Source organism: Saccopteryx leptura, chromosome 6 (assembly GCF_036850995.1).
Source record: "Saccopteryx leptura isolate mSacLep1 chromosome 6, mSacLep1_pri_phased_curated, whole genome shotgun sequence".
Lineage (NCBI taxonomy): Eukaryota > Metazoa > Chordata > Mammalia > Chiroptera > Emballonuridae > Saccopteryx > Saccopteryx leptura.
The window spans coordinates 131,457,844-131,480,875 of record NC_089508.1 but is presented as its reverse complement, the minus strand read 5'-3'; the positions used below and the strand labels follow the sequence as shown (position 1 = coordinate 131,480,875).

General features: G+C 43.8%; 1 protein-coding gene across 2 annotated transcripts in view; it reads right to left on the bottom strand.

Annotated features, from left to right (window-relative positions):
• FSTL4 (follistatin like 4) overlaps positions 1-23,032 on the bottom strand; it is a 592,181-nt gene that overhangs the window by 526,220 nt on the left and 42,929 nt on the right. For both annotated transcript variants that reach the window (XM_066388059.1, XM_066388060.1), the window contains exon 3: positions 21,268-21,301. In XM_066388059.1, the coding sequence (XP_066244156.1) occupies positions 21,268-21,301 (34 nt within the window). The remainder of the gene's footprint in view (positions 1-21,267; positions 21,302-23,032) is intronic.

Sequence of the window (23,032 nt, the reverse complement as noted above, 5' to 3'; positions counted from 1 at the left end):
ATCTTTCCGAAGTTGGAAACAGGGAGGCAGTCAAACAGACTCCCACATGCGCCCGACCGGGATCCACCTGGCATGCCCACCAGGTGGATCTCTGCCGATCTGGGGAGTTGCTCTGTTGCAACCAGGGCCATTCTAGTGCCTGAGGCAGAGGCCATGGAGCCATCCTCAGTGCCTGAGCCAACCTTGCTCCAATGGAGCCTTGGCTGCGGGAGGGGAAGAGAGAGACAGAGAGGAAGGAGAGGGGGAGGGGTGGAGAAGCAGATGGGCGCTTCTCCTGTGTGCCCTGGCCGGGAATCAAACCTGGGACTCCTGCACGCCAGGCCGACGCTCTACCACTGAGCCAACCGGCCAGGGCTTACTTGAGAGTTTTTAATGAACCAGTTTATAATGTAGTATGTCAGGTTAATTTCATATATTAATTTGGCTGGGTCAGAGTGCCTAGATTTTTGTCAAATATTCATCTGGATGTTTCTGTGAAGGTGTTTTTATGAATAAAATTAACATTTAAATTGGTAGACTTTGTGCAAAGTAGATTACTTTTCATACTGTGGGTGGGCCTCACCCAATCAGTTGAAGGCCTTAATAGATCAGAACCCGACCTCTGAGCAAGAACTGGAATTCTTTCCTGAGTCTCTAATCTGCTGTCCTACCCAATCAGATTTTCAACTTGCCAAGCCTCTACAATTGTGTGATTTAACTCCTTAAAATAAATCTTGTTCTATATAGAGGCATCCTGGTGGTTCTATTTTTGCAGAGAAGCCTTACCAATACATACTCTCAGACAAAAGCCAAACCTACAAAATCTCTGCGAGATAAAACCTCCTAAATCTTGAGCTCTCTGCAAGGCTTTTATGGGCCAATGCTCTTAAGATACTAGAAATCCTATTGTTCCACAACAAAAAACACATATCCTTAAGATCCTTAGAGTACCCTTTTCTCCCTCTATTTTTCTGGTTGTAAGGCTCTATGGTACCTTACATTTTTCTGAAATTTTAAAGATGAAGCTTATAGGCTCATCATGGATTTGATCTTTGCTCTGAAATCTTTTCCTAATTTGACCACTTTGCCATCTTTCAGAACCTAGGAATAAGAACGTTTTATTTTCAAACCCAGTGAGTCTTAGCTCCTTTATTTTTAATAGTTTGCTCCTTAGCCCACCTCTCTTCTTTCATGTTTTATCATGGCAAGAAGGAGCCAGGGGTTCCTTTTAATATTCTGTCTTATAATCTCTTTATTTGGATCATTAGGTTCATTTGGTATGTTTTCTATTATGTTATTACAGTATTTCCAAGCTATCTATCACTTGCCCACATCAAGGATCCTCTTCCATTCAACTTTTAATCACATCTTCCCTTTAAGCTCACAAGAAGCCTCCTTCAGGTTCCTGCTGACACACTACCACAGGGCCTCTAACCAATGTGACACATGCTGATTTGGGGGGTATGGCACCATTCCATAACCGGGTCCCCAAATCTATTATGATTATCTGTTGCTATGCAAGAAATCACCAGAAAACTTAGTGGTTTACAATAACAGGCATGTAATCATTTCTCACATTTCTGTAGGTTGGACCCTGGAAGCTCACAGCTGTGGTTCTGGCTCAGGGTCTCTGATGGAGCTGGAGTCAGATGGCTGAAGCTATGACGATGGGGTGGAAAGAATGTGTAAAATGGGAGATACTGCTGAGGCTGCCTTTGCAAAATACAATCTTCCACAGATCCATTACTATCTTTCTTTCTTTTTTGTTAAGCCCAAGTTGTCCAGATGTGGCCTGTGCGAGCCCTTTCAAGCTGGCTACCGTGCCCTTTTGACAAGCCCTTACAGCACTTTGAGCACTGCCTTACTTTCTGGAACAAAACGATATCTCAGATTCACTGTGTACTTTTCCTGCTCCAGCACCGGAGTCAGCTATTTCTTTAGTTCCTGTCCCTTTAGTGGAGAGGCTGGGTGCTATGAATATTCATTGCTGCTGGGGTGGCACTGCTCTGGTCCATCTCAGCAAAACCAGGAAATGTTATACACCACAGACACACACTTGTGAGTTCTTGTTGATCATTCCAACTCCAATCCAGCAAGTAAGTACCTTCTAGACTTTTCCCTTCCCCTATATGTAACCACCTTTCCCAACAGTGAGAAACCTATTATGATATTTATTCATTTGTTTGCTGTGGGTTTTTTTTTAAATAATACTTTAAGTTAAATAAGATCTCTTCCATTCTAGTCTTCCTTTTCAAAGAATCTTATTCCTATAAAAATCATGGATAATAGATTTTTCAAATGCTTTCCTGACATCCAGTGAGATGATCATATAAATTTTCCACTTAAAATCATTGCTGTGGTAGAAATACATAAGGATACTCACAGTGGCAACCCAATATATTTTGGGGATTAACCCAAATTATTATGGTTTATTATCTTTTATTAACACACTGCTAAATTGAGTTTGCTAATTTTTGCTTAGAACTGTGAGATAATAGAAAATATATGTTGGTCTCTGCTCTGGGGTCCTGGCACAGAGCTCCTGAAACCCACGGAATTCCCTAAGGGCACTAGGAGCGTCTTCTGTTCTGACCTTCAGTCTTTGACCTCTGTTCCTGACACAGGGCTCTTGAAACCCTTATAAATTTCTGGGTAACAGGCATGTGTTTTGTTCTAATGAGGCACTGTGGGTGGGCTCCTAGATGAGGGCTGGTCACCAGAAAGATCAAGCCATGGTTAGGAACTTGGAAATTTTTAGACCCATCCCCACCTCCTCTTGAGAAAGGAGAAGGGTTGAAAACAGAGATAGTCATGCCTACATTAGGAAGCTTCCATAAAATTGGGAGACTTCCATAAAATCCCTATAGTATGGGGTTCAGGGAGCCCCCAGAGGGTGATCACATGGAGGTTCTGGGAGAATAGTATACCCAGAGAGGGCATGGACTATTGCCCTACCTGTCTCTGCATCTGGCTGTTCATCTGTAACCTTTGTCTTATCCTTTAACAAACTAACAAATGTACCAGTTTAATAACCTAGCAATGTAACTAAGTGTTTTTTTCTGAATTCTGTGAGCCACTCTAGCAAATTAATCAAGCTCAATGAGGGGGTCATTGAAACCTCCAATCAATAGCTGGTTGGTCAGAATCACAGGTAATGACCTGGGCTTTTCACAGACATCTGAAGTCTGAGTGTGTGTAGGGGCAGTGTCATGGGACTGTGCCCTTGACCTGTCAATTTTATGCTATCTGCTGGTTGACAGTGTTAGAACTGAGTGAAATTGTAAGACACCCCGCTGGTGTTGCAGAGAATTGCTTGGTGTGAGGGAAAACCTCCACATATTTGGTGACTAGAAGTGTGAGAGTGAATAATTTACATAAAAGTAAAGGAGACACATGAGAAGAAAGGGCTTTCCCCTCTTTGGGAGGGAGGCCGAGGGTCCTCTCCAGACAGGACTTACAACTACAGTATACTTAAAGCTTGTCTTTCTTTCTTACACATAATTCTTGCTAGGTTTTGCTATCTCATAGGTGTTATGAGATTTATTCTAACTCATAGGTGTTCCCACTTTTTCTGCATTCTGGAAGAACTCATCTGACATTGCTAGTAACCATTGATACCTCGATCTGCTATCAGCTTTGTGGGAAGACGTCTAGTTAGAAATCTGATTCTACGAGTGAATGGGTTTTTAATTTCTACTGAATTTTTGGAAAGTCTTATTTTACTTTTTTTTAAGGAATTTTACCAGTAGAGCCTTAAAATTTATTGACAAAATATTCTGTTGTTTTAATTTCTGCTGCTTCGATAATGACACCCCTTTTTATTCCTCATATTATATATTTATTCCCTCTCCATCTTCATCTCCCTTCCTCCCCCTCATCTTTATTTTCTTGCAAACTGTTGTAGGTTTCATTGATTTTTTCAAAGAGTCTTCATTTGTCTTTGTTTATCCTTTCTGTTGTATTTGTTTTCATCTCATCTATTCTTTTCTAATATTGTTCTTTATTTACTTTCTTCTCTTTTATTTGGGGTTACTCTGCTATTCTTTGTAAGTTAAATATTTAGTTCATTAAGTTTGGGCCTTTTATTTCTTCTATTGGAATTCCTTAAGATGATGAATTTCCCCCTACTTTCCCCATTGGCTGCATTCTACAAATTTCAATATGCAGTATTTGTTGTTTAGTTAGAGTTTCTCATCTTATTTCCTTTGACTCATGTATTACTTAGAAAAGTATTTCATCTTCAAATATATGAAAGTATTTCCACTCATCTTTTTAAAATTTCTGCCTTAATTGCATCAAGGACAGAACGTTTATAAGAATTACTGTCTGGTTTAGCTTGTGACAATATTCTTAAACTTTGTGCACTTGAGGGGCACATGTGTTACCTTGTGTGCATTCTGGGTTATGTCTTCAGATCTACCTCCTAGTTCTCTTCAGTTAAGTCTAAATTTGCTCTTAAATTCATTAATTTTTTTCAATTTCAAGTATAGTCTTCATTTCTAGATATTTCACTTGATTATTTTCAAACAATCGAGGTCATTTATTGTAGTTTCACTCTTTGTTCGCATTTCAGCTCCCTTTTTTTTTCTTATAATGTATATATAGTTTTTTTTAATTTTACATTTATTAATCCCTGTATCTGAAGTTCTATTTTTATAGGTTCTCACTTTGGTGTCTTTTTTTAAACTTATTTTATATTCTAATATTAAAAATGTTATTTTTACTGTGAGCTCATATTCCTTGAATTATTTGAGGCCTTTGTTTTGGAGGGTTCTTCCAAACAGAAGTGGTATTTACCATGAACCTGGAAGACTACCATTCAGAAATGCTGTAAGCTGTATTCTTGGCTTGAGGGTTTCTCGGACCAGTCTGTTATAGGAATTGGGGTGGAAACACAGCTCATGGTTCTAGTTCTCAAATGAGATATTTTGACCCTCTACCCAGCAAAAGGTTCAAGGCAGGCAATCCCTCCTCCCTGATTGGAGGCAGGACGTGTTTGCTTCTCTGCCACCTTTACAATAGACGTGTTATCTATTGGTACATGGGGTTTAGGTACACGGGTTTCCTGAAAAACTGGCATGTTCTGTGCTTAGCTACCATCCCTGTGTCTCTTGAGCTTTGGTCACCTGCATTGGGCAAATGCCCTCAAAGTGAAAGGCAGCTTCTGAACGCTGATTTTCAACTTTCACTGAGGTCTTGGCCTCTTAGGTCCCTTTCTTGCCTCTGATGTCACTAAAATATATACTATTTAAATGTTTTATCCATCATAAAAATTTTTTTTAAGTAGAAGAATCAGCTAAGTAGTCAGATAGCCAGAAACAGAAGCCTGCACAGATAAAATTTGCATCTTACCATTGCCTGTTCTTCCCGAAATAGTGGGTAAATGTTATTATTTAGTTTTGATGAAAGAAAATAACTTGGTGCACTAAATCCAAGGCTTTCTAACCCAATTCATTTCAGTAAGTGTTCACTAAAGATACTCTAGTTTCCAGTACTATAGGCCAACTAACAAGACACAAGCCCAGTCCCAATGCAGGTGAATCATAGACGACAGTGATGGCTAACACAAGGCCTGCTCAGTAGGTGGGCCAATACCACACTGAGCTTTTTTATATGTATTTAATCCATATAACTGTCATATAAAATAGATACAATTATTATTACCACTACTCTACAGGTGAGAAAAACAAGACAGAAGATTAAGTAACTTGCCGAAAGTAATACAGCTAGCTAGTTAGATCATACTCAGAATGTCTGGTGACATACGTTTGAAAAACCACACAGAAAACTAGAGAACACAAGAGTAGACAATGCAAGGTTACACGTGGAAGATGAGTCCGAGAAAGTCCCCAGGTAATGCCGGCTGGAAAGGTGGAAGAGCCAACCTGTTGGGAGAATGGACTTTGGGCTTCTCTGCTCTATGCAGGGAAGATTTTTCTTGCCCTTTTCTATAGTGTGCCACATGATGTGGTCACTGCAACTTACGATGCCTGTCCCAAGCTCAGTGGGACCATCTTGCTCTGTTCCTCCTTTAAGGAAGGAGTTTACAGTCTCCATGCAGATCCTGTTAATCTTGGCCTCTCACTGTCACTTAAGATATTTTCTAGGCAGTCTCCTTGGCATCATACAAGTCCCTTAATTTCACAGCAGCTAACAATTGGGATCATTGTTTCTAACTACAAGGGGCAGCCATGAAAAGCTGCCCCTGGCTCTGACTCCATTAGAAACAAGGGGTATTTGCCTGCCTCCTGCCTCTGTTGATGATATTTAGGAAAAATAAGTGTATGAGGGATAATAAATCACAAGACAGTTTTTATAAAATGGTTAATAAAAAAAATGAAAACCCAATAACAACCAATTACAGAGGCAAGAGAAATAATAAAGTAGAAAACATACAAAGCAAGCAATTAGGACTATTTTATAGGAACAACATTTGCTACTCAGCAAGCATTAATTCTCACCACACAAGGGCAGTAGCCATTTGCCATCTGAATTTTGCACATTAAGAAGATGACACAGAGGGAGGTAATCAACTCCTCCAAGCTCTAGGACACTCGGAGCCCAGATTAAAAGCCACACTTGCTTTCGGGCGGAGATGCCATCTCTTATTAAATTTTAAATCAGCCGGAGAATACAATAGGTTTATTATTTTTCTAACACCATGTGACTGATTCTTGAGGAGCCAAGAGATTCTTAGGAATAAATACACTGATTAAAAAGACAGTTTAAAAATGTCTCTTTTTTAAACTCAGAGGACCAAAATACATATACAAATCAGAACAATTCTGGTCTACTGAGTACTGTAAATGTATATTTAGGTTTAAAAATATATCAGTGGGAAATATCTTTGGAAAGCAATTACTTTAAAATACATGTAGAATGTCTTTTTTTTTTTTTTTTTTTTTTTTTTGTATTTTTCTGAAGCTGGAAACGGGGAGAAACAGACAGACTCCCGCATGCGCCCGACCGGGATCCACCCGGCACGCCCACCAGGAGTGACGCTCTGCCCACCAGGGGGCGATGTTCTGCCCCTCCGGGGCGCCGCTCTGCCGTGACCAGAGCCACTCCAGCGCCTGGGGCAGAGGCCAAGGAGCCATCCCCAGCGCCCGGGCCATCTTTGCTCCAATGGAGCCGCTGCGGGAGGGGAAGAGACAGACAGAGAGGAAGGAGGGGGTGGGGGTGGAGAAGCAAATGGGCGCCTCTCCTATGTGCCCTGGCCGGGAATTGAACCCGGGTCCCCCGCACGCCAGGCCGACGCTCTACCGCTGAGCCAACCGGCCAGGGCCTAGAATGTCTTTTAAATGCTTAAAGCAACTGATCCATTTTAAAGACATAACTTACATAAAGAGGCAAAATATTAATTACCAAGCTGGAAAATCACTTACAAACGTATAGCCTGGAGTGAATATTTACAGATCAGGGCATAAATATCAGAAAATAATTATAATGGAAGAATTAACTGTCTAAATCAAGGACCCACCCAGGGATGCCAGCTTCACCAGTCTAAAGAGGGGTTGAATAAGTAAGGGCCTCTTCAGCCTTTACATTAAATTCATCTCTGCTTCCTGCACTACTACCTCACCCCTGCCCTGCCTCTTACTGACACCTGCTCCTACTGTGTTGTGATTAGTAAGTTCTAGATCTGTGTAAAAATAAAAATACTCACTTGCCTATAGAAGCCACTAGGGTAATTTAATGAGTGCAGTTTTTCTGCTATGTCAACTTGTTCACATTTATTTTTCAAAACTGCATCAGACACTCGGTCTCAATATCAGAGTGGACTGTGGCAAACAGGAGAGCATGTGCAATCTAAGGACATGGCTGCTCATTTCAGCCTCTTGTTGCTATAAAGTCATGTTGGCCCAGTGTTACAAACCATCTCACTTTCCAAGATAACTGTCCTATTTGAATCTGTATGTACAAGTTCCTTGTTTATAAATGTTGGCAAGTTACTAAAATTAAGATATATATTTTTAAAACTCCCTGTAGGCCAATACTATGTAAGTCAAATAAAACATGACCACCAGGTGAATCTGGCCTGTGGGCCACGAGTTTGAGACCTGCTGTATAAAATAAACATGGAACAGACACTGGGCTCATGGTCCTCAGGAGAAGCCTGTGTCTGGTTTTCTCACAGAGGCAAGCAGGTTTAATGAGTTCCCTAGGGACAGTACGATGTGGCTCAGTGGAACCTCCATGGCTCCTTCAGGACTCAGAATGACTTGGGGGTGTTGAAGAGGAAAAGGGAGATGGAGCAGTAATGGTGGGGGGTTAGGCACTATCCAGGAGGCAGGAGAGGTTTGTGTGGGCAAAAGTTCTTTCTGGCCCCTTGAACATGGGAGCAGAGCTGCAGCCTCCCCAGCCCCACCAGGTACGGGATGAGGTTACCTGTGGGCAGTCTCCTGCCCTGCCATTCACTGGGGTCCTACTACAATGATTGTGTTGGTTTCTGCCTTTGGGTCTCCTGCCCACAGAATGGAATTCTCTTTTGGCCTCCAGGGAATGTGGGAGGGGGAGAGGGTGGCGGTGCCCAGAGCTCACTGTGTCAGAGATCAGAGGCGGGAGCTCAGCTGTGTCTGGACCAGCACACTCACCTGCTCGGAGCACAGCGTTGGCCTGGCCTCCAACTGGCCCTTTCCGCTTCCCTGGACCCTCCTGGCTGCTCCCGCTCCCCTCGGGCGTGGCAACACAGGCGCCTGTGCTTCTTAAGCTTCTTAGGGGTTGACCATTTAGAAATGGCCTTGCAGATCTGCCTTAGAGCTGAGAGGCCTCAGGACTGGGGTCCCAGGGAGGCCATGATAGCGGGACTCAGGGACACCCTCTCACAAAGGATCGTTGCTGTGAGAGGTAGTGTATGGGCACCAACCTAACTGAGGCAGCCAGCCAGCCAGACCTCCAGTCCTCCGTAAGCCGTGTGACCTCACCTGGGAAATGGAAGGTAACCCTAGCTGGCCATACAGGACTGCTGGGAGCCTTGAAACAAATTACCTCAGCAACTTGTTTGTTTCAATTTTGATTGAAACATTCATATTCACAACCACAAATGCATCAGTCTGTGGCTGGAGTGCCCACAGCCTCAGGGCTGTGGGTCTGCCGCTGCTAGAGAGAAATGGGATCTCCACGTTCTGTAGAAATGGGTCTTTGAGAAAACTAGATAGAAGGTGACAGAGGACAATCTGACTTTGGGTGGTGGGCTTTAATAATGACAGTTGTCATTATATGTCCCTTTGTGTGGTCCCTTCCCCACAACAGAAAAAACAAAATAATTAGAAATATTTGAAACAGAAGTCAAAGCAGACAATTTAACTAGAAAACTCAGCTAGAATGTACATGACTAGGAAATGGTGGCTGAATATCTAGGATATGTTAGACACTGTGCACCCTTGAGAGGAGGGAACACCTATCCCCCCGGGAAGGAAGAAGGGGAAGAAAAGGAGGAAAAACCACAGAGAGCCCCGAGGTCTATGGATATTGGCTCAGGTCAGTAATAGCTCCCCCCTCTGCTACTTACTAGAGCCATGGGACCCAAACCTGTCCCTTCCCCTTTTTGAGCTTGTGTTTACCTGTGAAAATAAGGGTGATCCCTGCAGGGATCTTCCAGAGCTGAAGTCAGATTGTTGGGTTGAGTCTATGAATGGCAGCGCCAGGACACGAGACAGACCTCCCCAAGAGGGCACGGCCACTGCCACACGGGATTCAGGTAGGTAACTTGTGGTAGGGGTGCAGCCATGAAGACAGGCCATGGGACTAGCCATGGAAGCCAGAGGTGGAGGGGACAAATAAAGAAAGGAGTGATGGTGTGCCAGGCACATCCAGTGTGTTCTCAGACCATCTAAATGGGGCTCAGTCGGGGACGGCCTGTCGCTCACTATGTGCTGAATGCCTCTGATTCATGACATTGGTATCCTAAAGCACTCTGCTGTCAGCAATGGATAAGCATGAAGCTTATATATGTCAAACAGCATTAGTATTTCTGAGATGGCTTCATCTGCTCCCTCTCCCACAACTCTCCAAACTGAAATTTGAAATTTGGACAGACGGGTCCGCTCTAGACAGGTCCTCTTACAGCAATCTCATGAGAAAGGAACAATTATGTAATTATTTCCTAAATGGACAGATGAGACTGGGCTTATCAAACCATCACCATCAGCAACCAAAGCAAGAAGCTGCTTCTCAAGCCTTCCCATCCTGAAAGGCATGCAGTTTCCTAAGAAAGACGTGGAAATGAATCTGTGTCAGCCCCTGCAGTTTCAACAGCTTTATTCATTCCTTCAGAGCACATGACACAAAAAATTACCACATTCATTAGAAATATAGCTTGACCAGGCAGTGGTGTAGTGGATAGAGCGTTGACATGGGATGCTGAGGACCCAGGTTTGAAACCCCAAGGTTGCTGCTTGAGTGCAGGCTCACCAGCTTTATCGTGGGATAGTTGGCTTGAGCATGGGGTCATAGACAGGACCCCATGGTCACCGGCTTGAGCCCAAAGGTCACTAGCTTGAAGCCCAAAGTCACTGGCTTGAACAGGGGTAACTGGCTCAGCTGAAGCCCCCAGTTAAGGCACATATGAGAAAGTAATCACTGAGCAACTAAAGTGCTGCAATGACAAGTTTATGCTTCTTATCTTTCTCCTTCCTATCTGTCTCTGTCTCTCTCTCACGCAAAAAAATTAAATAAATAAATAAATATTAAATAAATAAATAAATGTAGAATGTCTGCAGAAGGCCAGTAAGGGGAAGGGTTTGGGAGCATCACGAGGTTAGCATCTGCAATATGATGCAAGAATCACACCACACTGATAGGTTTCACCTGAGCTCCCTCTGTATGCTGACAACAGGGTCAGAATGGAGTTCTTGGTTTGGGTTTCAGTTCCAGGGACATCTGTAGCTATCAAATCATGCTGCAGGTTCATCTGTCTGGGTAGCATCTGTGTTTGGGGGTTACTCGATACAGCACTCGACACATGGTAATGAATGGATTTCCTGGTGATATTCTAAGCTGTCATCATTTTAGCCCACGAAATATGTCAAGTGATAATTAAACCTCACCACAGACTAGTACTGTGGAAATAATTAACTTCTACCATTTCCCCCATACACATTTTCAATATGCTGAATCCTCAAGGTATGGGATCATCCCCTTGACAGATAAGAACAGTTGTCTTCATAATAATTTGTTTTTAAAAGAACCAAAACAGGACTAAAAACTCTGTGCTTTACCACTGGGTATTAATTTAAAAACTTCTGTCGTAAACTCACAATGAGAGGAGGCCTGGTGGGAAGGGCGCAGAACTGACCACAAAATCTTCAGCCCTGCTCCAATTAGCTGTGTGACCTGGGACAAGTCTCTTGCCACCTCACAGAGTTTGTGGCCTTACCTGGCAGATACCAGTGACAACATCTTCACTCCACCTAACTCAGAGGCTTTCTTGAACATTATATACAAGAAACTTCTTTGAAAGCACAAGCAGCCTGGACACACTAACTTTGCAGAAGATGTCATTATTTTAAAGTTTGTACGAAGGGGAAATGTATGCTAGCACAATTCTGCACCTGCCATCTTTAAGGAAGAGAAAAACAACACAACTCATTTTATTTTCAGCTGAAGTTTCTAAGCATGAGATTAGATCTGACCCCATCAGATAATAGTCTATTCTGAGCCACAGGTACCCAAATATGCAGACACTCAAACAGATGATAAAAATTCAAATGAAGCTGCCTGCGGTGGGTTGGAATGCTGCTGCTTCCAGCCAAGAGAGAGCCAGTCACTGCTAAAATTAGTAAAGCAAACAGACTGACGTGTATTTTTATTCCCACAACCCATTTTCTAGACCTGTGACTTTTTTCTCTCAAAGACCCATTTCTTTTTTTTAAATAAATTTTTATTAATTTTAATGGGGTGACATCAATAAATCAGGGTACATATATGTCCAGGTTATCTTGTCATTCAGTTGTGTTGCATACCCATCACCCAAAGTCAGATTGTCCTCTGTCACCTTCTATCTAGTTTTCTCAAAGACCCATTTCTATAGAACGTGGAGGTCCCATTTCTCTCTAGCAGCGGCAGACCCACAGCCCTGAGGCTGTGTGCACTCCAGCCACAGACTGATGCATCTGTGGTTGTGAATATGAATGTTTCAATCAGAACTGTACAAATGCTGTAGAATTTCCATCGAGAATGTGCTTTCCTGAAGGACCTCAGTCAAGCCCACTTTACTTCTCTGATCAATTTCCTACAACATTCAAAGGGTCCCTCATTTTTTTCCATTTACAAAGTAAGATTGTAATACTGATGTCAGAGAGTGTTTATGAAGATTAAGTAAGACACTGAATGTGAAAATATTTCCATTAAGACTGTCCCGGTTGAAGGAGTTTATATTAAAGCAGTGAGGAAGCCTTCACCCCTATATTAGTGTGTGGACAAACAGGAAATTGCTTATTAAAAAGCAGCTCCAGACCAGACCTCTGCTCATAGAGAAAGCCCAGGTCCCCTGCCCTGTCTGTGTGCCCCCGTCACACACTACCTATCTAAAGCAGCAGCACAGTGAGCCCCCACCAACCCTTCAAAAAAAGAAAGGGAATCACTTATGAACATTGTAAAATAAGGCTTCTGAGTAGCCCATGGTCATAAGTACTAAAAAGCTGCATTGGGAGGAATTTGCACAATCATTTTATGTCCTTATGCCCCTTGGGGGAAGAACTAAGAATAAAGGATGTGCTGGGATCCAAACAAACCATGATACCTCCTATGGCTTAGGCCAGTGGGTGCTCAAGGCACCTCACCTGTCACTGCATCCATCACAGCAGAAGGGGGTGAGAGAACAGGTGACCCACCCCGGTGCTGTGGAGTTAGCTGTGACTGAAAAACAAACAAAACAAAAGTCGCCTGTATTTGTCATTAGGGATCTGGGTTCCAATTCACACTCCCTTATAAGCTCCTGTGGCCTTGGGTCAACAATGTCATCTGATATCCTAAGATGCGCTTCTCCCCCCTATACTCGGTGAATGTGTGCTAACTTAGCTTGCCTTTGAGACAAAACCCCCTGAGGGTGGCAGATGTAACAGACACCCAGGTGGGAAATAAGTAAATGGCAAAGTGGACTTTTTTAAACCTTCCTGCATCCAGGTACCTCAGACCAGGAGAACCCAGTTGCCTACTGGGCTTCTACCTTTCTCCTGCTCTCAGTTCATGGCATCCTGATGGCAGGGGGATGGCCCATGACTCTCACTAAGCCCAGCAGCACAGAGCAACCCTGGCCTCATCACTGGCTCAGGAGCGGGCACGCGCCTCAAGCTCAGCCAACCTGAGTGATCTTAGCACTTTTGTGGGAAATACCAGACCACAGCCTCTCTCTCCCAGGGACTTAGAGTTCTGAGGGGGAGGCTGGCACTCCCTGGGGAGGGCACCATCTGCCAGGGTTGCAATGAAGAGAAATACCAGGTCTCTGTGCCCTCATCAAGTGTCCCTCCCACTCCCTGCCTGACTGTCCAGTTATATAAGCCAATAAGCTCCTCTATTTGTTTGATCTAGTTGGGTTGAATTTTGCTATTTGTAACAAAATATGCCATTGATAGTCAAAAGGAGACCCTCTGCCAACAGAACCATCCTTTGGGGAAAAGATCTCGAGACTTCACCTCACCCAGAACAAAGATGTTCTCCCAGGCTCCATTCAGTCCACGCTGAGCAAACACTCTCCCACTCAGCTGTTGGCCACCTGTGCAGTGCCTGGCTAGTGTGCAGGCATACCCAGGTGACCTTCCTATCTACAGGACACTCATACATCTCCTCTCCTGGCACATTCATTGGCACACATGCTCGGTCAGGGCAGGGACCATGTCTCGTCATCACTGCACTCGAAGCAAATTTCAATCTGCCCACGGAAACTTATATTAGCACCTAATGACCTTCTAGAAATGGCATGCATCTTTCCATAGGAGCTATTTCTCCTTTAGAAGTAGTGATGCCAAGCTAGGTTCCCAGACTTTGCTTTACAGGCGCTGCAAGGGTGGAAGGGTAGCAGAGGGGCCAAGAGCTCCCCACAGCAGCCCCCAGAGAGCGGGCAGGTGGGCAATGGCTGACTCAGGCATCTGGGTTAACTGGCACCATGCTTGATGTTGTTGACGGCATCCATGGCCCAGAAGGCCACAGAGCCAGTGTGCAGTCAGAACATGCTCATTTCTGTGTCGCATGTCCCCTGGCTTCCTGAAGAGCACAAGGCAAATTTATCTCACCTCATGCAAAATTCAACATTTTGCAAAGTTTTCTACATGCAGACCCTGAAGCATTTCCTGGACCCAGTGGCAGCCCTGACCAAGGAACACAAGTGTGCACAGAAACTCGGGCTGGGCTGCAAGGCTCAGGATTTTTGAGCGGGGTTACTCTATCTTCACGGACCTCCAGGGACACTGTGGCTTGGTCACCAAGCCCAGCGAGTGCCCCAGAGGGCACACTGTGAAGACCTAACTACGGGGAGCTCCCAATAATAGAGCACTTCTAGCCTCACTCGCCGAGATGAGACACCTACCCCTGTAGATTATTTCTAGCTTTGGCCCTGCTCCCACTAAAGCTGAGATTTATTAAGAGACAGGATGATCTAAAACTAAGAAAACTTTAAAAGAGAGAGAGAGAGAGAGTTTTTAAAAGATGAACACATTTTTATGACAAGAAAAGAATTAAAACGTAATGGTCAGTTGGATTGTGTACCTCCTTTCCTAATAAAGACTGCCAAGCAATGATGAGACAAAAGAGACAGAAACAAATGATTTTCAAGTCACAGATAATTAAACCCAGAGGCTTGCTGAAAGCACTAATATTGCTGGGGCAAATGGCCTAACACGACTAAAAAGGGCTTCAGCATTTATATGGAGAAGGTAATTTCAAGGGTTCCTGAAAAGCAGAGAAATGCCTCTAGTAAAGGCAAGGGGTAAAGAGGACAAATGTCAACCTTTATTTGTGAGATCTCAGAGGAAAGAAGCAAGTCCCCTGGCAGAGATGGGGCCTAGGCAGGGCTGAGCATCTCAGAGCCTGACAGGCAAGCGTGGTGTTCAGGGCAGTGCTGCCTTGTGGAGGGTGCACCTTACCGTCCTTATGAACCTGTGGTGGCTCATACCCTTTGGTGGTTATGACCTCTTAGGAAACATGACACTTGCCCAACAGGTCCTAGATAGGGACCTATGCCCTCATCTTGCAATGGTGCCAAGGAGACTGCACAACAAGCATGACTCACTGCATAGGGTTCATGACTGTCCCAGACCTGCTAGGCCCTACAGCTTGCTCGTCACAACCATGGGTACATAGCTCATTTGCACAAATACCTTCTAAATGCTTTTTAGAAGAAAAACCCACAGTTTTGAGGAAGAGCTGAGTAGCTCTCTGAGGATGCTCATTGAGGGTAGGGAGCCTTCCAGGAGTGCTGGGGGGAATAGTTAGCACAGTAGGCAGTAGGGCAAGGGCACCCTGGTGCCATACAGCTCACAGCCAAGCTACCTGGAGTCCTAATACCTGTGATTTTACCATGTGAGAAGTTGAGATGTGACCTAGAACCAGGTCAGCCCAGGAATGGATCAGGATACTCTTTCTCAGTGCTTACTGAATGTAACATAGTTTTCTAGGCCCAAGCACTTAAATTTTTGTTGGGGAATCTTGGGGGAGAGAAGTTTGGGTTACCCACCGTCCATTAGTCCTCTGACCAACACTATGCTAAGTCCTCAGGGAGGGCCCTGGTCTGCATCCCTGAGCTTTACTGCAGCACTGTGTTGGAAAGAAAATACAAGGAGTCACTGACTGTGTTTGTCCTTAAATTCCCAAAGACACCATCAAGGAGAAAGCTATTTGGTTCTTCTCAATGACATGAGAGAATTTGAGCAGAAGGGTAAAGAGGAGAAGAATGAGAATGGGCTATTTCAGAGAATTCTCCATAGGACAAGTCAACAGGCTACACCATGCATGGTCACATACAAGTCTGCTTGGACACAGAGGAACAAACCTGGTGACCTGAAACATTCCTTACTCTGTGTCTAAGGCCAGACCTATAGATACTGGTTAAGAAGAGCCATAATGGAGATTACCAACCTCACTGGCACCAAAGCCACCTTCCACTGTGCCAAGGTCTGTCCATACCTAACCCCTCCCCACAACATCTCCATGAGGCTGTGAGGGTCAGAGATTGCATACTGCCAGCATCCTTCCTCTGAGGACCAAATTTCCTGGTATTTGAGTGAGGGTGATTTTGCAAACACTATGGGGAGAACATGTGATCTCACCTAGCCAATTACAGCATTCCATCCCCTCCCTGTCACAGTCATTGGCTTAGAGGTTGAAGCATGATAGAAGCCCAGCAAATCACAATCCTTGCTGGGACTTTTTTAGGGGTCATTCTGGGGGAAGCAGTTTTACCCTCTGGGATGGTGCTTAGGACTCTAAGCTGCAGCTGGTGGTAACCATCTGCAGGGTTGTATGGAAGAGGCCAACAAGGCAAGCCTAGGGAAAAAAGGAGTGGGAGAGCGTGAGAGTCCTTTGTCAGCTGTTACTGAAGCCAGACTCATCCTGGGATTCTGCAGTTTCACGAGCCTGTCAGACTCCAGCCAGTGCAAGTTGGGTGTCCACAACCTACAGTTGGGACTAATGGCTTGTGCTATCACTATCCTTATTTTTTTCTTTCAGATAAGATTGAGTAACTAGCTCAAAGTTACACTGTGACTAAGCAGAGACTGATTGCCAACTGATCATGATCAAAACTAAGTCCTAATTCATTGTCTTCAACCAGAACACAACAGCCAGCTGTGCCATCCATTTCCTGCTCAACCTAAGAACTAGGTACAATCTAGTTTTCCAGCAGCTGAGAAGGAGCAGCGCTGCCCAGCAAGATCCCATTTCTGTGAGATTAGACTTAGAAGGTGGTAGATGCCACTCCTGACTTTCTGGAGCCTGTCAACTGTAGGAGAGAAGAAGCCAGCCCCACCATATGTGTGTGGGGGCAGGATGGGGAGGGAGTCTTTATTTCTTACACAGATGGCAGTCTTGATTTGAGAAGGGCCCACTGCCACAGGCACTGTCAAATCTAGATAACTCCTCCCTTTTAAATTTCCTACACTTGCAGCCATTAAAGAAGTTACCTCAAAAGACACAAGGAACTTATTTATCGTTTCATGGAAAAGAGTCAAAGACTTCACATTATACCAGGAAAGATTATGCAGACAACTGAGAGATCCAAAAAACAGCTGCTAAACAATATCACAGTTAATGGTGAACAGAATGCAATTCTTGATAGCTGACATTTTCCAGATACAGGGAGCTATAAGGGGGCTCTCAGATGCAGCTGCCAATTAGAGACTGATTCCAAGGGTTTTGAGAAAGTGAGGTTCGAGTCACACACTCAGGACTGGCAGATCATGTTTATTTAGGAGGTGTGTATTGCTGGAGAGCTGGAGCCACCCTAGCACTGTGTATGACTGTCACCCCCTTTCTTTTATTGTGAAAATAGCAGCATTCCTCTTCTCAGGTCCCCCTCACAGCCCTTCGGAAGCTGGGCCAGGCTGGTCTGGACCGGAAACATGTGAGTGAGCCATCATGGGGTAATTCAATGTGACATCGGTGCCCACCCAAAACCTCACTGCCTCCAATCACAGCACAATCACAGATATCTGGAAGAGCTCACAGATCACCCCAAACTACTAAGACATGACTGACAAGGGCGAAATTATCCCACCACTTGCTCAGCTCACTCAAGTGTTCTCTCATGGCTGTAATTCAACATGATGGGATCAGTTAGTAGAATGCACTGGTTTGAACAGATGGATCCTGGCGCTTGTAATCAGCACCAGCCCTCTGAGTGGACTCAGGAGTGTCGGAGAGGTGAGGTTGGCACCTTTTGTGAAGCTTCAGAAAAAGTTGAAATTAAATTGTACGTGTCTGGAGGGAGGAGTCAAACACCTGCACTGGGAAGCAGATGAAGAGGCAGCCAGCTCTCCGGTCCTGTGCTGCTAGTGCGGGGGGTGGGGAGGCCCAGGGCACGAGGATAATACAGGACTTCCCGGGAGGTGGGAAAGCATGAGTCTTTTCCAAAAGACATCCTACTGGTCTTTCAGTCCTGCCACAGCTCTGATACTATATTTCCCCCCAGATTCCCCTGAGAATCCTTCCCACAGAGCTAACTTGGGAACAAAGTTCCCCCAGGAAGTTTTCTTATAAGAGTCTCTCTTGGCCACCTGGGCTTGGGAGTGGACATGCAGATACAGAAGACTTTGGATGTTGTAATGCAAGACCAAGTCATTTAAGCCACCACCCCCATTAGATAGAGGATCAATGCATCAAAGGGAGCCCTTGTTCCTACTCACATTAGATGGACAGGAAGGAAGGAGTCTTGTGTGCAAAGTGCTATCTGCTCTGCTTACATTGTAGTTGCTGAGGCTCACAGGAGCTAAAGAATGTGAAAGGTCTCTGGAAACTCCAGAACAACTGAAAAGTGATTATTGTTATAACCACCGAACCTGCCCTGGCATTGTCCTTGGAAGTCCCACTAAGAAAAAAAAAAAAATGAGATGCCATGGAAAACTAAGTTTGGGAAATGCTGCCTATTACACCCGTGCTGAGAGAGTCATACTTAGCATCTTCATGACCTGAGAGGTTCTGCCGTAAAAACGTCAACAATGACAAAATTAGCTCAACACTGAGTCCAGCACTGGCCCAGTGTATGAGGTTCATAGGGCTACTGTGACAAAGTTTCACAAACTGGTGGTTTAAACAAGAGAAATTAATTTCTTACAGTTCTAGAGATTGAAAGTCAGAAATCAGGAAGTGAATCACCTAATAGGAGCCCTTTCCTCTCGGATAAGGTAAAGTAAGCTAAATTCTTTAAGATACAGAGTTAGGAGGGATGAGGGAGAGGTAGCACTTGATGAAGACCAGGGACAAAGAGCGTGCAGGCTGTAAGAATAATGTGAGTCAGGCCAGAGGCAAGATAGCAGGGCTGCAGTCTGGGGATCACAGCACTGGACCCATAACTAGGAGGACCATAGTGGGAAGCAAAGCAGAGAGCAGGTCTAAGGCACACGGTTTGTGCATGTCACCCTAACAAACTTCCACCCCACAGTGATTTAGCCTGGACTCCATTTCTACTACTAATATTTGCCCTCTTGCTTCACAGACTTAGTGAAGCATTTCCAAAAGTCATACAGTGTGAAGTTAGAGTTGGTCATCCAGTTGTAGCACTGAGCCCTGGATGTAGCTGACATACCCAAGTCAGGTGCAGTGTTAAGACAACACAAAACAAAAACACAAAAATATTGGGGTTTGTGCCCCAAAGGTTACCTCTCCAGTCCTCGCCAGAGCCCCTGGGCCTGGTAAACTGAGCAGAAACATTCAGAGTGTGACTTATTTGCTCCTCTTTCAGTTCCAAGTCAAGTCAAAGCTAAGGCACCAACCTTAAGTATTTGTGAGTAGACAATAATGTCTTGTGTTTGAAGGAATAATCATGTATTACAATATTCACAGTGCCTCCATTATTTGTATACCCATACATTGTTCTGGAGAAGATGAACAACCCCACTGCCCAAGACAGTGAGTTCTCAGACATAGAAATACTTGGCACCCAAACTGCAAGGTCCTGTTCTCCCTCCTGCCAAGTTATAAGCATTGACATGAAGGCACTAGGCTATTTCAGGAACTCTCAGACATTCAACTTAGACAGAAACAAGCAAGAAAGACAGCAGTTCACAATAGGAAGAAAATAGTTTATGTGATGTCAAAACAAATTTGCCAGTACAAACCCAAAGCAAATGCTGGTCAGCTGGTTGTGATGGCTGCTGCTTCAAGATAGGAGGAGGTCATGGGTGAGTAGAGCCCAGCCTGACCATGCCTTTGCTCCTCCTTGGGCAGCCTCAGTATTCTAGACCTTCTTCTTTGAGAAAAATACACATTGTTCTCTTATACCCCAGCAGCAGTCTTACTATTTAGAAACATTTCTAACACAAGGACAGTAAGATTCCAAAACAGTATGATTTCATAATGCAAATCAATTCCAACCATTCACACTCAGGAATACTTACATGAATAGAATTGTATTTAAAACCAAAGTTTATGTCACCTTCTCTCCTTGTGGCTATTTCTCTCCAAATTACATGGTCATCGCTTCCTAATCTAGTATTTAATTTAGTTTGATACTCAAATAATGAAGTTTACCCTGTGGCTGCAATTCAGAGGATATGGAGTCCAAAACTAAAGACAATATAGCAAATGGGAAAGGAAACCAGAAGTTCATCCTACAGCCAGGTTAGCTACATCCTTTGAATCCTACGTTCCAGCACCACAGACAGCAACAAGCAACCCGTTCAATTAGTCCACCAATGTAGATAGCATGCAAAGTTTAGGTCTCCAAGCTCTAGAAACACCCTTTGATAACATGGCCACTCTATGTCTTTCATTGGGGTGCATAAAGTAATAAATAAACATAAGGACAAAATATGTTAGATTTAGGAGTCAATGTGAAATTTGCTCACATTTTAAAGATTGCCTATCTTCTTGGAAACATTGCCACAGAGAAGAATGTGGTTAAAACGAAAACCAAAGGCCAGATTCTAGACCAAGAATCTCACTTTGGTTCCTGACTTCATCTTCCCATTCCTTCAATTAAGGATTGACTGACGATGATTCCATAAATCATACAAATCATCCTCATATTAGAAGCTAGGTATTACCAAAGGTCCGGAAGGGAAGCTTTAATTTCCACTAAAAGATTTCAGAAAGTACCACCCATATACTTACCTCAAAGATCAAAAACCCAATGTGCTAGGTGAACTCTGGCAGGGAAAATAGAACACCAGGGAATTGTTTTCAACAGGAAAATTGATTGGTTATTTCTATTTTAGCTTAGCTAAAGCTGTAAAAATCTAATCAGAAATATTTTTTACAGTGGCATCTTTTCCAAGAGATTGAAATACCTCAAACCATAAACCATTTTTTTTATTGTTGATGCTGTTTTTTTCCAGAAAAAACTAAATAATTATATCAAGCTTCACTCAAAAAAAATGGGGCTTTTTGAAAAAGACTGTAATCATGATCATCAATGAGCCAGCTCCCCAGACCCCACCTCTAACAGTGAAGACGGTCCTGACAGGCAAACCTGGCCCTCAGTTCTCGCATTCCCTAGGAGCCAAGTGCCAAACAGCATGCAGAAAAGCCCACATGAAATTTCAAAAACAGGCTTCCCACAGTTTGAAGCTCATCTGAGCTTCAAGAAACTGCTTCCAGATGTCAACACAGAATAAAATGGGTATGAATGCATTTTCCTACCTTCTCTTCTTGTGACTTCAAAGCTTCTGGATTCCTGCAAGAAAAGAAAGGCTTTATGTTTTTGAAGAATAATTCATGTGTACAGTTATTTGCAAACAGCTCACCTTTTATTAGCCATTTATTCACAGAAAGATGAACAATGTCATAAGAACATGACATTCAGCACTTCTGGGTCTTAAACTCTTAACACACACACACACACAAACACACATCTGTAAATATAAACAACTTGTTGCCTTGGGACTTAGGGGAAAAGATTGTTAAACATGCAATTTTTAAATGAGCAAAGCTATCTATCCTGGTCATCCTTATGCAGCATCTGGGCTGGTACCTAGTGGAAGACTTTGTTCCAGGTCAATGCCCCACCCTCCACCTAGCCTGCACATGCTTGAAAGGTCTGGGGAAAAACATAAGTAGACACAGCCAGTGCTATCCAACTGGCATCCTGTGTCAACTAGTGGTAGCACAATGAAGAGCACTATTGCTCCTGTGTAGGTCACTGGCATGATCTGTGATTAATTATGCTCAACTCAGTAGTTCCCAAAGAATAGGATCTAATGGACAATATGGATAGCCACTCCACGTCATTGACTAAATTAAACCCTTGGTTTTTCTTAATTCAATTTCATCTTCCTTCTATGCACTAGACAATAAGCAAGTGTTTTAGAAATTACACAGGTAAATCACAGAGTTACTGCATGGAAGATATTCACAGTTGAACAGAAGGCTACAGAACAAACACAAATTACTGAAAAATAAAGGGGTGGCTTTTCCCAGATAAACACCACTAATATTCACTTTCAGCTGGAAAAGCATTTTTAAAAGAACCTTTGAAAACAGCACTGAAGAATGAGCTGGCCTTCAGCCAGGAAGAAGGGTGGGAGGGCACACCACAAGGAAAGAATGGCTTAAGAAAAAGTAGGAGGGGAGAGAGTACAGGGTATTCCCAGGAAGCAGGAAAAGACCCAGCGAGAAGTAATAAGGGGGAAAGGCTGAAAACATACATTTCATAACTAATAAAAAGTATCAATAATTCATTATAAATGACCAGTTTAGGATAAAAATCCAAATATTGAGAGGAAGCTGAAAGTCCATGCTATCAACTGAAGACAAGAAGGTAAAACACCAAACTTGTGCCTGACCAGGCGGTGGCGCAATGAACAGAGCATCAGACTGGGTTGTGAGGACCCAGGTTTGAAATCCCAAGGTTGCCCTCTTGAGCATGGGCTCACCAGCTTGAGTGCAGGGCTGCTGGCTTGAGTGTGGGATCATAGACATGACCCCATGGTCACTGGCTTGAGCCCAGAGGTTGCTGGATTGAGCCCAACGTCACTGGCTTGAAGCCCAAGCTCACTGGCTTGAGCCCAAAGTCAATGGCTTGAGCCCAAGGTCACTGGCTTGAGCCAGGGGTCACTCGTTCTGCTGTTGCCCCCCTGGTCAAGCCACATATGAGAAAGCAATCAATGAGCAAGTAAAGAACTGCAACAAAGACTAAGAACTGCAATGAAGAGCTGATGCTTCTTATATCTCTCCCTTCTTGTCTGTCTCTATCTGTACCTCTCTCTCTGGCTCTCTATCTGTCTCTGTCAAAAAAATAAAAAAATTAAACACCAAACTTGGGCCAACTCTTCACCATCATGACCTAGAAGACCATTCAACGCCAGCACTGTTTAAACAAGTGACGTTGTCTTTTATACCTTAGCATTCTTGTCTAGCTAACATCTGTCAGGGTCAGGAGGGGGAAGCAATATCAGAGAGGAAACAG